The sequence below is a fragment of the Harpia harpyja genome, chromosome 6 (genome assembly GCF_026419915.1).
Source record: "Harpia harpyja isolate bHarHar1 chromosome 6, bHarHar1 primary haplotype, whole genome shotgun sequence".
Classification (NCBI taxonomy): Eukaryota; Metazoa; Chordata; class Aves; order Accipitriformes; family Accipitridae; genus Harpia; species Harpia harpyja.
In genome coordinates this window covers 29,475,280-29,490,609 of record NC_068945.1, presented here as the reverse complement: position 1 = coordinate 29,490,609, position 15,330 = coordinate 29,475,280, and the positions used below count along the sequence as shown (strand labels likewise).

Below are 15,330 nucleotides of genomic sequence, written 5' to 3'. Positions count from 1 at the left end.
CCAGAGCCGCCGCGCTGCATAACGGCGCAGTGACGGGCTGTGCGGCCGGTTGCCGGCTGCCGCGCATGCGCAGAGGCGTTGCCGCCCCTTCCATTCCGTTCCGTCTGTCACCTCACAATCGGGCGGCGGCGGGACCGGCACCGGGGCCGCCCTTTCCCCTTCCCCTCCGCCCGCCAGGGCTCCGGCTGCCGCCCGGCGGCCGTGCCCGCGCCCCCATGGAGGAGCCGCTGGCCCTGCACCCGGTGAAGCTCTATGTGTACGACCTGTCCAAGGGCATGGCCCGGCGCCTCAGCCCCCTCATGCTGGGTAAGAGCGCGGCGGGGGCACCGGCACAGGTACCGGCCCGTCCCACCCAGGGGCTCGTGTGCCCCCACCGACCGCCGCGGCCCGGCCGCGCCGTGCCGGGAAAGGCGGCCGGAATCAGCCCCGGGGGTGGTCTTCTCCCCCCCACCCCCGCCCCGGTATCGCTCTCCCGAGGGCGCGGGCAGCGCTCGGCGGCGGCGGCGGGCAGGGGGCTGGAGCAGGAGTTGCGGGTGTGGGGGCCTGGCTCGGGGCCCGGTGCCTGGGAGCAGCGCGGGGCTTAGCTGCGGCATCCCTGCCGCCGTCCGGCGTCGTCGGTAAGGCCGCCTCAGGTGAAGACGGTCCTGCCTCTTCCCCCAGCTGCCCTTTGCCACTTCGTTGGCGTTGTTTACTGAAGGCTAATTAAAACTGTTCCTTAGCCCCTGAAGCGAGGGGGGCCAGCGAGGCCAAAGTGGAAGAAAGCCTTCGTCTGTTGACAAGGTCACTGAGCTTGAGCAGCTCCCTGTCATGGCGAGGCTGGCTTGGGCGAGGCGTTGCAGGGCTCACTGTGTGCAGCTAGCCACCTTCTCCTTCCAGAGAGGTCCTAAAAGTTTGTGGTATGTCTTACCAAGAACGTGTGTGTTTCCAGCTGAACCTTGGACTGGGGAGGCGAAGGAAGCTTAGGTTTTGCTTGAAGTTTTGGAAGCATGAATTAGGAATGTGATGAGAGAGTGGTTTACACCTGTTACGTGTAGACTCTGCCCCGTGTCAGACCAGCAGCCTGTGTGAGATGAGAGGCTTCTCGGCAGGCTCAGTGTCTGAACAGATGGCTCTGTGTAATCTTGTTTTATAGTTTGTTGGCATTCGCTTCGCTCATCTGTCCCATGAGGAAATTCTGTGCTTTCCTGCAAGCTTAAAATGAAAGTCCAAATAATTCTTAGCATGAGGTTTCATACACGTCAACGGAAGGCTTGCAAAGTTGAGAAGAAAATACTATAGAGATCGTATGTGATGCCCTCTGTTAGCCAGACAGCAACAGCAACTTTGGGAGACGTGTTTCCCGCGCTGGATAACCTCAAAACTTTTTGTGTGGTCAGAGTTGCTTCTGTTGTAGCCCTCAGGGAAGTAACTTTTCACCTGTCAGTTCATAATAGCCATGTTTTATCTCGTGCTAAGAGTTATAAATCTTAAGATATGGGTTACATGTGTGCATGATTTACTTGTGTTTGAGGTGAGCAGATTTTAACCAGTCTTATTTCAAAGTGTTGGTCCAAGCAAAGACTTGTTCAGAAATAGGTTGTCACTATATGTATCTCCATGCCAATCTTCACATAGATCAAATGAAGGCTTTTTAGCTGTCGTCTTACCCACAAAGTCAATCTTGGGATCTTGTCGCTTTCTGAATTTCCACATAAAAACACTTAGTGCATGACTTCATTTTTGGTGCTTTTTATGCTATCCAAACAACAACTTAAAACTTTGTGCTTGCGATACAGTTTGGTGCTAAATTTCTAGGAGTCTGAGTAATGAAAAAGAAAACTTAAAAATCTGAACGTGTCTCATGGTAGTGTGGGAAGTATTGCTAGTACTGCCTGGTAACCAGCTGAGTTCAGACGTGTTCATGGAACAGGGCCAACTAGGCCTGCGTGGTCACAGTGACAACGCAAACTGCAGAGTATTTGGGGTTATGTGGATCCAGCGACTGGATTGTCCGTAAAACAAATCATTGTTTGTTCCTTTTTTCCTTCAAGTTAAGTATCTTCTCTGCATTTACACTCAGCTCTGTCTTACCTCCAGATTATTTTAGAAACCTCCCCAAGAGCAAAGTGATGGAGAGAGTACTCCTCTTGCCTCATGTACACACCTTTTTTTTTCTTGAAGAACAACAAAAACTGTTGCTGCTTCTCTGTGCATCAACTTTCAGGTGGTCAATAGCTATTTTTCCATTTTTTTTGTCAGTGATGTTCACAAACTGTACATCACCAGGGAAAGTCGTAGAAATTGAAGAGGAAAGGATTTTTTAGATGATTTAGTGCTAAACATTTGTCATCTCTACCTATGGTATTCTTTCCGTAGATGCCAAGTTTGATGGAAACAATGCTTTTGCTTTGAGTGATCATTCTGTAACATAGCCTATAGTGAAATACATGTGTTTTAGAGAGAAGAAACAAATACAGTAATTGATTGTGCTAAAATCAGTTCCTAGCATCCTCAAAAGCAGAAGCTGAGATCCCCCTGCCAGAGGGAAATGAATCCCTTCTTACGGGGCTGACCACTGTGAGAGCATCACCACATGGTGTCTTCAGCTGTGCTAATAAGATCCAGAGGTATTATGGATTATGTCAGTACAGCATTCAAGGATCAGCTCTCACTACTAAGCATTATCCTAACTTTTTCAGTATCAGTTCTCTCCATTGTCATTGAATGATGAACCTGGAAGGCAGAGCTATACAGCACTCTTCATAGCAGGCTTTAGAGTGACTTAGTTGTGTCCCTTGGGCACTTCACTTTTCTTGGCAAGTTTACTCTTTTTCTACCCAGCCTGCTTTTGTTGTTCTTATTCTTCTGTGAGCTTCCTGTATTTTTTCAGTGATATTTCTATTCTAAAGTATACATGACCAAATACTGTAGTTCAATTGTCTTTGGTATCAGAAGCAGCGTATTTAATTTTTGTGTGCTGTTGCTCTACGTGCATCTTCTCTACAGGTACTGTTCCCCCTCTCTACCCCAATCTCAGTCTGTGAGACTACATTTGTCTGTCCAGCTACATGTTAACCTGAATCCAATGAGATTTCTGTTTCCAAGGCTGAAAACATAATGCGGCTGATTCTGTGGAGGGTAGAGAGGAAAACAGAATAGTTCAGCTGGCAGTGCTGATTTTGAAGTAGATGTCCAAAGGCAGAGAACTCTTTAAGGAAGATTAAAATCCTATTGCATCATGGGTTTAAAGAACAATGTCTTGCAGCTCTCGAAGTTCCCCTGTCCTGTAACTGAGGTTATTGCTCATGTGACTCACAGAATGGGCAGGAGCTTAGTTTACCACAGCAGCTTTGGCTCAGTGTAGTATAAATTAACAGTGAGTTGACTGGGAGTATGTAGCCGTTGAAATTTTTAAGTGGTACATTCAGCTGTAGGGACTTAACAGCCCAGAAGGAATGGGCGCAAAAGGTAACTGCTAGAAGGAGGTACCTTCTGCTTTGTTCCTCTTTTCTAGACCCAGTGCATTACTCTGCCTCTCCTCCACCCATCCTGAAGAGTTTTGAATTGCTCCAGCATGAGATTCCATCAGCTTTGCTCCAGAGCATTTGCTAGGGATTTCATGAAAATCAAGTGCGTTACCCTCCCCCAATCTAGCCTACTTCTTGGTCTCTCTAGGCACTTCAGGGAGAAGGGAACTGAAGCAGGCTCTTCCCTCTCCATTAGTTTTCTTGCTTCAGTTGAGCACCCTGGGTAGCACATAGGAGAAAGTGCTTGACTAATTAGGATAATTTTCAATTCAAAAAGGGCAGGAATCTTAATGGGTTGGCCTAAGGAAATTACGACAGTATGCAAAGCAACACACTGCTAGAAATATCCAGGCTAGTTGACCAAATTGTATTGCTTCCAGTTCCACAGGAGACCAGTTCACTACTTTTGGGGGGTCTTTTAGGGTCTTCTGGGGCTTGCATATCCATTGCAGAGCATAGATATGTGGTTAAAAATACTAAGCTTCCTATTACTTCTTTACTTCACAGCTGAGGAACAGCTGTTTTTCTTGTGCTGAGGGGTGGATGGCCTAAGCTCTGAATGGGGTAAACAAAGTACCCGTCTCCTTATATAATTCCTTCGTCTCTCAGAACTCTTCTGCCCTTCAGTCTAATAATTTGATGAATATACAAACGCCACTTTCATTTGATATTTAAAATGCACAGGAATAAACTACATTGGATGGCCCTCAAGATTAACAAATTAACTGTGCCAGTAAAATAGATTGGTGAACGTCTAATCTCCCTTCTGCTTGGCCTTCCAGATAAATCTAAGCATGGAAGTAATCCCATTTGATTGTATTCTAAAATTATAGGGGCGGGCTTGCTTCTTTCAAAATGCCCTCGTATCTTAACAATGACATTCTCCTGAATCAGTTGTACAACAAACAAATCTAACTACTTCATTCTCCGCATTCCTGTGACTAAGCTGAGGGTCCTGGAATTGTTTAATGCATTTGAATGTTGTATTTTTCTCATAGGTTTCTGGCTCATGTAAGCACCATGAAAGTATTTGAGCTATGAATGTTACAAAGAAAATTAACAGCAAATAAAAAAAACTTGTTTACTTGCCAGATGATACTCTGCCTCATTCAAACAATTTGAATCTTTGAGATGCTTAAACACACGGATCGGTGCTGAACTGGCATCCCCTCCTGAGTTCTAGTGAGTATTTTCAGGAAAGATCCATATAAGGACCTTAGCAATTGAAAAAAAAAAAAAAAATTAAAGATCAGGTTTCCAAAGACTAACAAGCTATCACCCTAAACTCTCACAGATATGACACAGTAACTTTCATGTCCATGTTTGTGGTCTATGACAAACACAAGGTACCTTGACTTGCATTAGCTCTTAATGGAAGCAGATCAAATTAAGCTGAATTGCTTCACATTTACTTCAGGCTGAGCTTGCACACAGGCAGTCAGGGTGGAACAACTGATACCTGGTAACCTGATCATGTGCACTAATTGTTGTATGATTAAGTGTGTACATCTAAATTTGTGACACCCTTTCCTGCTCAACAGCCCTCTGTCCCTTGAAATATTTAAACTCTTTAGGCATCTTGTTGTTTCTCTGTTTTACCTGGATGAACATTAGATGCGCAAAGGAGTATCATCCCATCAGGATGTTCCTATTCTGCATTATATGCGTGTGCATCATTTGGGTTAGCTTTGCTGTAGGTATTGAGTGAAGGGTAGTGCCTGCAATTTAAAGGCTTTTGCAGCTCAAATGGAAATTACTGGGGAATCAGACTTTTCTATATAGTTATAGACAGCCTCAGGTTCTGAGTAATGTGTTGGTTTTGGTGGCGGTACCAGCATACAGTTCTGCCCACGTTGCAGCATGCCATGGGAGTTTGGAGTGTTGTGGCAAGGAGTGGAAGAACACGAAACGTGATGATGTCTGCCAGTATCCCAGATGGTATTTGCAATCCCTTCTTCTAGACCACTCAGTTGACTAAGGGATGTAAGCTCTATTGCACTGTAGGAGTATTTGGGGAGGCTCCCTGGCAAGCCTGACCTATTTTTTTAAGCTGGACAGTGTTGCCAGAAGCAGCTTTATTGGAAAGTGTCACTGCAAGACCTGGATACAACTTGTGCCTTAGCACTGCTACAGCAATACCATACTCATGCTCTCACTTGGGCAGCTGGCTCTGGAAACAGGGCAGTGCCGATCCTTGCTTGATCGTACTGTTGGGGCTGGTATGTGTATCAAACCTTCAGAGGCTGCAAGCAATGTATTTTGTGTATAGTGGACAATGTCCAGCAGAAGGCAAGACGTACCTCCTTAGTGCAGGCTGCTCTGATTGCTTTACGTGAATTTGTCAGGAGTGACGGTTGTGAGCTGTCACCTGTTCTGTGCAACGTCTCAAGAGAAAGGCAAGAAGAGTCATATAGGAGGATCACCAAGAGAGGCAAAACTTCAGGAGGAAGATGATGGTGTCCATGAAGGTCTGTACAGAACCTCTTACATGATGCAACAGACAAAAAACATTGAGATTCTTGCTGAGCAGCAGGAAAGGGAGCTGCCCAAGTTCCTCAGAAGCTGGTGGCCATTGACTTATTCCTCTGTCAGTCAGTTCAGAACTGAGATGACAACAGCCAGCTGTGCAGCATGGGAAACTGCAGCAGCATACCAAAAGTTCTTGGTCTTGGATGTCTCTGGGTGATACATATGTGGCCAATAATAAGTTTCTTAGGCATGGGATTCCCCAATGGTGGTGTCATTGGAGAGGCTTGCACTGCCTCTGACCAAGCATAGTCCACCAGTGGCAGAAAGGGATTTTATTTTGTCTGCAGCAGGCTGGAGAGCTACCATGGATGTCTTATTGTTATCAGTGCTGCAGATCTGGCATGTGTTTTCCACAATGCCAGCCAGGTTAATGTCTTACAAGAGCTAAGCAAAACTAGCAGGTCAGCAGCTCCATTAAGATCATCAAACCAGTGCTTGGCACAAACTGACCTAGCTGAGCAGCCTCAGACAGACCTGCCTTGGGAAGATAGGCAGCTTTACTTGCCAAGAGCTGTTCTGTTATTGCCCTGGTAGCTGCTGCCTGTTGTTGGCTACAGATTTCGTGTGTAGCAGCCAGAGAGGAGCCCCCCAGGGCTGGACTGCAGTCTGGTACAAAGTCCGTTTCCTGAATTCAGTTTGGGTTTTGTTCATACGATCAGAGAATTGCATTGGTGGAAAGGGACCTCTGGAGGTCCTGCTCAAGGTAAATCTGGCAAGAGCAGATTCGTCAGGGCCCTGGGCAGCTGAGGTCTGAGTATCTCCATGGATGGAAATCCCACATGTTTTCTGGACCCCTGCCCCAGTGTTTGACCACCTTCATGGTAATTTTTTTTCTGCTCTTACTGAGCTGGGAATTTCCCATTTTCCAGCTAGCACCTGTTGCCTTTCACTGTGCACCTCTGAGTAAAACAAGGCTCCCTTTCCTCCATAGCCATTAGGTTGTTGTAGACAGCAATAAGGACTTTTGGCCTTCTCTTCTTGAGGCTGAACAGACCAGTTCTCTCAGCCGCTTTACAATACAGCAAATGTTCCAGCCCAGTATGTCAGTGTCTTTTGTACTGGGGGGATCCAAAAGTGGACACGACACTCCAGATGTGGTCTCACAAATGTCAAATAGGGGGAAAGAGTCACCTCCCTTGAGCTGCTGGCTGCAGTCTTGCTAGAGCAGCCCAGTGTGTGGTAGCCTTGGTTGCAATGGTCTTTTCAAGTAGGTATTGTAATTGCATGAGCAGGTTCCTGGCAGCACCTGTGACAGTGTCAGCATCTGCTGTAACTCTTTCACCTGCACACAGAATCTAGGTGCAAAGTGGCAACTTTGTGGAAAGCCTTTCATCATTGTTTGCTGGAAATGTGTGTGAAAGTAAATATTAAGATGTTCTTTTTCCATTTAGCATGCAAAAGGACAGGTACAATTCTAGTAAGTGCTGCCTTTGAAACAGTTTGTTTCTCAGCCTGAAGGATAAAGTTCAAGTTTCTAGTGGAAAACAGTGACTTATTCTGAACAAATGTGTAATAATTTATTAACAGATATGCAGAACGTTAACTATGCAAAGCCAAGCAGTAGAGCCTATTGTAGGCCAGCTGCTAAAGTTATGGCAGTGTGCTATACCCTACCTTGTGTGTTACTGGTGAGCCTGCAGTGTCACTGGTTTCTGGCAGCTCTAGAGCACAAGGTGAAAGCTCTGATGGGGAAGGTGTAGAACAAGGGCCATGAGGATCGAAGAGCACAACAGCGTGGGCCATGCAAAAGGGGCAGCAAATGCTTCTGAGATGTTGCAACACACTGCTCTGCTTCTGTCATCATTGCTACTATCTTTTGGCCTTCATCCTACTCCATGCCTACGTTTCTGTGTGACGGGTTGACAGTGAATATGCTTGCTGCCTGGCTGTGATCCGCGGCGGTGACAGATCAGTCCACCTACTTCAAAACTGTGTGTGCTCACTTCGACTGATGTCTCTATTGTCACAATCGCCTTTTCCCTGCCTCTGTTCTTATATGACCCTCGTCTGAAGCACTTATCTGTCTCTGTGTCGAATTCCCTTCAGACTTGAGCAGAAAAAATATGGTAGTGACTTTTTATTCCTTACTTGGACACATAAACATCTTTTTCCCAGAACTCTTGAAGGATTAGCCTCATCAGTTTTGTTCTTCTGTTTTACCCAGTCCTGATGATGACAGAAAGTTGGTTTTGCCCAAGAGAAAGAACTCGTGAAGAACTACTGCTTCTTCGAAGTAGCATATTCACTCCTGGCACTCACAGACCAAAGCAGCTGTGACAGAGGAGTAGGAAAGGATGAATACCCCAAGAACCTCTGCCTACAGAAAGGGAAAGGCAATGGCAATGCCTCTGCCTCCCTGTAGGCCATTGATGCTGTGGCACTGATCTAAGTAAGGACAATCAGAGAATGTCTTTCCACAGAACAAGTGGGACTGGGACAAGGTACCCCATCACTGCTGCTGCACCAGATACCTTAGAAGAAGCTGGACACCAACAGAAGAGTGACTGTTAAAGTTTCAGCAGAGCAGCCAGCATCCTGGAGGCTGAGGGATGAAACATTGCTTGGTCAAACTATCGTTTAGCTTTAGGCCCCTGATAAGCTACCTGGGGCCCAGTGTGTAACATTCTGCCTCCTCTTTGGGAATCGTGGGGGAAGAGCAGGGGAATGCAACTGAGCCGAGCTTCATTTTTACCAAACTTTTTTTTAATGAGTGGAATAATTTATTGTTAAGCATCTGATTCCAGCCTTTGAAAAGCAGTCGCAGTGCACTTTCAGCATCATAAGCTGTGGGAATACAAGCAGGGTGCCTGGTGGAATAGTTGCTAGGGAGAGGCAAGGCTGACAGTGTGCTGAGGGATGCAGCCAAATCCTGAGTTAAGGTCAGTTAAGGCAGTGGCCCTCAAGATAGCTAAGAAAAGCCTGAATGTCATAAGCATTTGAATAAAACATTAAAAAAAAGACCACAGTTCTGATGCTGCGCTTAAAGGAGGAGGATAATATCTAGACATAATGGCCCAGAACTCGGGAAGCAAGAACTGTGGCTAGCTTTGGGAGGCCTGAGGCTGGTGTGATGCAGACAGATGGTGTCCAAACCAGAGCAAAGCCTGTTGGCCAAAAGTTGACCCATCAGTGCTTTCTGAACAAACTTTCACTAGAACAGTGCCTGTCCTGTTCAGGTGGCTTTTTTTATCGTGGCCACAGTGGGTTTTATCTAGCTCTGGGAAACCTGCAGATGACTTCAGCAGATCATCACATCACATTCTGGTATCTAAAAGTTGAACAATAACAATAAAACATCTTGAAAGAGGTGCTGCTTGGGTATAAAGGATAGTGGTGTGGGAAGTGGTCTGCTGGGGGAGAGCACTTACACATGGAGGCTGACTAAAAGGGTCAGGAGCCTGCTGCAAGCAAGCAGAAGCTAGGGAAGAGGAGCACTCGGTCTACTGCTTGGGTTCAGGAGAATACCAAATGTTGTTATGCACACAGTTTTTCTGTTCTGAATCCACTTTTCTGGGTCTTGTGGACCTTGTTTGGCAAAATAAAGTTATAGCGCATCTGTCATAGCATGCTGTTGTTGCCTGCAAGTTTGCAAAGGGGCACAATACCAGGGACCAACCCTTTAGGTTATGATAGATAAAATAATTGAACCTAGAGCAGTAACAGCTGGTGACCCTTTGAAGAGAGGTTTGATCTTGACACCCTACCATGAACACGGAGAGATTTAGGTTTCCCACTTCCAGGGAACTGGAAAAGCATTTCAGAAAGGACTTTTTCTCTAAGACGCAATGATATTATCAGTTTAGTGGTGCCTGAAGCAAGTCTTTGCTGCTGTGTTCCATAAAACACAATTTTATAACTTGTATAAATTTCAACCTTGCACTTCTCTGCCCCAACTCCCACTTAAACTGTTAATTTTTAAGGGCAGGGCGAGGGAGGAAAAGGAGGAAGCCATGGAATACATTATAGAGGCTATCACTACACATCATATGTTCAAGTCAGGTCTCTCATCAGTTACTGAAAAAGAAAACTGAATACTCAGTGCTGGCTAACTGCCTGCAATTATGAAATCAGTGTAAAATTCAACTCTTCTGGTCCTGACTGAAGACTCTAATTTTAGGAAAAGGTTTCTTTTCTTCATCTGTAGACAAAAGCCCAAGGAATGTAAGCACTGACAGGACAGGATAGCATTGCCACCTCTGCATGCAGGAGGAAAAAAGTACAGCAGTAGTGTGGATGGAGTAGTTCATTTGAAAGAAAGACATTCTGTTTCTTTAGAAGCAACTCTGGGATTAAATCTGTGGTATTACTGTCATGGTGAAATAATAAGCATGGTTCCTAAGTGATTGACAGAAAATAGGCTGGAATCTGGAAAATACGTTGCTAATAACTGTTCTTTTCTCTGCATACAGGGAAACAGCTGGATGGCATCTGGTAAGTGACTAGATTTAAATTATATAAAGTGTGTTAAACACCGTGTGGTGTAGGAAGTATTTTCAATATGAGATTATATATGCTTCAGATCTTAAGAACATTTTGGTGCTGAAGAAAGACCAAGGCACTTTTTGTTCCTGAATACAGATTGACAGTAAGATGATGTATATTCAAGTGCTGGTTAAACTTCTCCATTCAAAGCTCAGTGGACCCCATGAAAGAAGTGTTGGTAGTAGTTGCATTTTAGTGTACTTGTACACTTTTTCAAGGGTAGGATGTTGTCCTTGTCCCAAGCACTTTGTCTTCTAATTGTAGGCATGACTAAACATGAGAGTAAAAGAGTAGGTGGGAAGAAGGTATTACAGAATCAGGCCTTCTGGCACATAAAAGTAGTGGCTACATTCGGTTGCAAAACACCCCCAATTTGCTATAATTCATATCAAGGGTTTTTTTTAAAAAAAGGCAAAAAAACCCCAAACCCTTGTCCATCGATTTCCTCTCTATTGATCCATCTCCAGTGATTGTCTGGCCTTCTCAGTCAGCAGGGTCCAGAGTGTCTCTCTATCTCTGTGACTTCACCCTCAACCCTTTAGCTGAAAGAGGCTGCCAGAGATCTCATGCTGGTGCAAAAGTCCCTCTCTTCCTATGTTCCTTCATGCTTGGGCACCTAGCTAAGCCTGTTCTTTCCCAGCTGCTTACAGAGTTACAGTAGGCTTGATAATCATTGCTTCCATATCCATTCATGTCCCAGCAGATCCTGTTCCTACTCACAGAAACACATTGACCTTTTCTTTCAGTTATCCACTTCATTATGTCCTTGAGCACATAAATTTACCAGTGACTTATGTGCTAGGTTAAACATTTCCTTTGTTTCACCTGGCTTTTGTTCTCTGTGGCAGGCATACCTCCATAATAGTCCATAAGGATGAGTTCTTCTATGGCAGTGGAGGAATCTCCAGCTGTGCACCTGTAAGTTAAACGTATTTTTCTGGTAAGATAATTTTGTGATAGGGTTACCTGATCAGAATGGCTTGTGTCACTGTCCTTTAGGAAAGCAGCAAGAGGCTTCTGAATTCAGCCAGATGTGGCCACTTGCCATGGTTGCCCAGAGCATCTGAGAAAAAGGGAGCATAGGCAGTAGGTTTAAGCCCAACTAAATACAGGTTGGGGGTTGCTTCTGCTGGTAGAGTCTATCTATCCAAGACATCTTCTGCAGCTGCATTGCCAGAGTGACACCTTGTCTAATTCTGTATCGATAGGTTTTACGTGCAGACTTGGCAACTCAAGGCATCCTTTTTAAGATTTAAAAAAAAAAAAAAATCACGGTGCTTTGTCAGACCTCTCTGTTCTTGGGAGAGGCAAAACTGATGGGCCATTCTTCTAAAGTAGAATTTTGCCATAACTTGGAGCTTTCAGCACAAAGAGCCAAGTATGCAAGCTGAAATGTAAGTTGCATGTTACTTCTCATTCTCTGAGTGCAGAACAGGGGAGGCCAGTAGGGCTTTTTCCTTGACAAACATACCAAAAGTTCCTCCTTTTGTGCCTGGACAAGTCACAATAGCTATATTCAGTAGAGTCCTCCAAAAGCATTCAGTCTGTCCATTTAACATTCTCTTCTGGCTGTTAATTTTTACAGGGAGGGACACTTCTTGGCCCCCCAGACTCAGTTGTTGACCTGGGGAACACTGAAGTCACAGAAGAAATTTTTCTGGAATATCTTTCCTCATTGGGGGAATCTATGTTCCGGTAAGTAGCAACTTGTACTATAAAATCTGTATAACAAAAAAAAAGCCTTTAAGGGGAGGGGTGCAGAATGGAGGAAGGTATTATGAAACCAGTCCTGCCTACATTACTGTATTATTCAGTACTGTCCAAATATGAGACTGGAACTGATGCACCAATACACAAGGAGGTACCAGCTAGGCAACCCTCTGTGTCAGCCTTGAGCTAGGCTGGGAAAGCATTTTGCCAAGAAGTCTTTCACACTGTTTTTTGTAAAATGGAGTAATGCCTGAAATGCCTTTGAGAGAATCACCAGGGAAAATGAAGGCACTATATGAAATATTTCAGTAAATAGTGCTTTGCCCCATGAGTCATAGGTGAAGTGTTTTAGTAAAGCTGCCAATTTTCAGATGAGTAAAAGCAAGGCCTTGACTGTTAAAGAGTCTAGTCTACTTCTCGCAAGAATAGGAAACAGCAGCATTTAGCGTTCTGGCTGTATTTTGATGTCAATAATTCCTGTGATTTCTTGTTATTCCTTCTGTGGTTTTAATTGAACAAACCTGACCTCACTTATCCTCCAAAAAAACATTGTATAAAGTCAGTGATGCAGAGCGATGTCATTTTCCACCCTGATTCAATTGAATTTGAAGGTGAATTGATGTCTGTATTTACCTATTTGCCTTAGAATTCTTTGTGGGGAAAAAAGCATTAGTGTAAGGAGATGTTCCTCATGAGGGGTCTAAGTTTTTCTGCTCGTTAGATTTATTGCTGAGACTGTCTTTTTATGTTTCAATTCCTTTCCTGTGGCACAGAGGAGAGTCTTATAACCTCTTTGAACATAACTGCAACACCTTCAGTAATGAAGTGGCACAGTTCCTGACAGGAAGAAAAATCCCTTCCTACATCACTGACCTTCCAGCTGAAGTTCTTGCCACGTGAGTATGCATGCCGCTTCTCTCTGTAGGGTATTGCTTCCTGCTAATGCTTAAACACTTGACGGAGCCAGCTGTACCAGTTTCTGCTAGGTCTCTCTGAGAACCAGCATAAGATTAAAGGGAGGATGCTATTTGCTGTACTTCAACACTTACAACACTACAAGTGTTGACTGGCACTGACGTTACTAAGAAAACAGAAGGTTGTTCTTCTACATTTAAGTTAAAACTAGTTATTTTGTGATGGTCTCTTGCGTGTGACCAGACAAGCATAGAAAGTTTCAGAAAATGGTGCAAGTTTTTCTGCCTTAGGAAACCAGGATCTGTTAAAGGTCACTTCTCTTACTCTAAGCGCTGTAATTGCAGTGGAGGTGTCGGCTTTGCTTGTGAAGAGGCAGGGGAGATGTAATTTTAAAATTAATGCTGCAGTTTTAAAGCTAGGACTGGATGGAAAAAGAGGATATGAAAAAGAGGAAATGAAGAATTCTTGCCTGGTAGTTTAGCTCAACCTTTTTTTTTTTTTTTTTTTTTTTTTTTAACTCTCAGCTAGTGAGAATCCCAGTGGGATGATTTGAGCTCCATCATTTAGGTCTTATTTCTCCTAACAATGGTATACCACGTTATTTGGGAGACACATGTCTTCTACCCTGGGCTCTTACCGCTTCAGATCTCTCAAAATCAGATAAAGTCTATAACAGAGTGAGTCAAAGTGAGAGATAAACCAGGTGCTACAGATTGCAGCAGAAATTATTCTGTGAGTGGTAAACCATTGTCTTATCAGGGAGCCAGAGGCTATTCTTCTAGCAGTCTTTAATATTGATGTGGTACTTAATGGAGCACTGCAGTTGCATAATAGGGATTTCGTTTGCACACTTAAGTAGAATGAATTACTAAAAGCCAGTTTCAGACACAGTATTACCACATTAGCAGTCTGGGCATGTTAGGACTCAGAACTAGCTTGTATGAAATCATGTTTAAGATTCTTAGTTATTGAACAGTAAACTCTCTTTAATAGGTTAAATTACTTTGCTTTAGTTTGTAGTGGAAGTCTGTTCTTCAAATTTGCTTCTACAATGTTGGTTTGATTCCACTCTAGGAAGTGAGTGCACTTCAGTAGTAAATGGGAAAAGTTGTTCATCAAGTAAGTTGTTTGAGATGTTTATTTCTTTCCCTTCTCAGACCTTTTGGACAAGCTTTAAGGCCCCTCCTGGACTCCGTCCAGATCCAGCCACCCGGAGGAAATACCTTCAGCAGACATAACGGACAGAGCTAACAGGAGTGACCCAGTCTGCCCAGCCTCACCAGGCCTCTTCCTTTTTAAACGTGAATCTACCAGATTTCTATTTTATAACTTCCCATCAGAATTAACTCTACAGAAGTTACAAGACAAGTTTTAAAATTTCCTAGGGAGAGGATTTATCAGGGTGCATGTAAGACAATGCTACCAAAAAGATTGCCATAATTTCTAATAGTATCATACTAATTTATAAAGGCTGTCTTGTCCGAGTAGGCTGACACTTTCTAAGTAACTCCCGTGCTGGTAAGTGGGAATTCATTCCATAAGGATTCAAGGGCCCATTACACAATTTGGAGTAAACAAGGGGATGTCCTAGCCATCCCTTGCAGGCTTGCATCTCTTTCTCCTGTCACTGTCTATATTATAGGGGTATTTGCTGAAGTCTGTAGCAAAAAGACAAAGGAAGTATTGGTAGCCTAGGAAGTGAAGGTGTCTCAGGATTAGTCTTCGGTGTATTTCATTGACATAATGTTATTTGCTCAGGGGAAAAGCTGAACTCATCTGATTAGCATATTTGCAGTGGCACGGCTGTGTGGGAAAGGTGATCAAGCTGAACTGTGTGTCAGTGTCACACTCCATAGTTGAAACTTTCAATGGGACTAGCTGTGTGTGGGAGGGAGGCTGGAACCGAAGGTTACGAAGAGCTTCGTAATGCTAGATCTGAGAGTTACGGGAAAGAACCAGCTGAAAGAACAGAATCTCATGAGTAGAAGTGGTAGAAACAAATTTCACGTGAAAGTAAAATGAAGTAAAATGTTCCTTTTCTCGCATGTAAGCTTATCCACAGATAGACAGATCCTTGATAACTATTTACCTTTGCATAAGAGCCAGTTTTTTGTTTTGGTTTTTTTTTTTTACCAAGCCAGAGTTACAGTACAGTAAGGCAGGAATAGCATGGCAACTGCACGATAAT

At 44.1% G+C, this 15,330-nt stretch overlaps 1 protein-coding gene across 1 annotated transcript; it reads left to right on the top strand.

Moving 5' to 3' along the window:
• The first annotated feature begins 1 nt into the window (after window position 1).
• DESI1 (desumoylating isopeptidase 1) lies at window positions 2-15,205 on the top strand. Its single transcript, XM_052791025.1, has 6 exons — window positions 2-306; window positions 10,445-10,466; window positions 11,366-11,435; window positions 12,103-12,212; window positions 13,001-13,123; window positions 14,300-15,205. Exons 1-6 carry the CDS (start codon window positions 66-68, stop codon window positions 14,391-14,393), a joined length of 660 nt encoding a protein of 219 aa, XP_052646985.1. The 5' UTR covers window positions 2-65; the 3' UTR covers window positions 14,394-15,205.
• Window positions 15,206-15,330: the final 125 nt, after the last annotated feature.

Coding starts and splice junctions, on each gene's coding strand:
- DESI1 (XM_052791025.1), top strand. CDS start 66: ATGCGCAGAGGCGTTGCCGCCCCTTCCATTCCGTTCCGTCTGTCACCT. Junction 10,467..11,365: donor AAACAGCTGGATGGCATCTG/GTAAGTGACTAG, acceptor TCTCTGTGGCAG/GCATACCTCCATAATAGTCC. Junction 12,213..13,000: donor TTGGGGGAATCTATGTTCCG/GTAAGTAGCAAC, acceptor CCTGTGGCACAG/AGGAGAGTCTTATAACCTCT.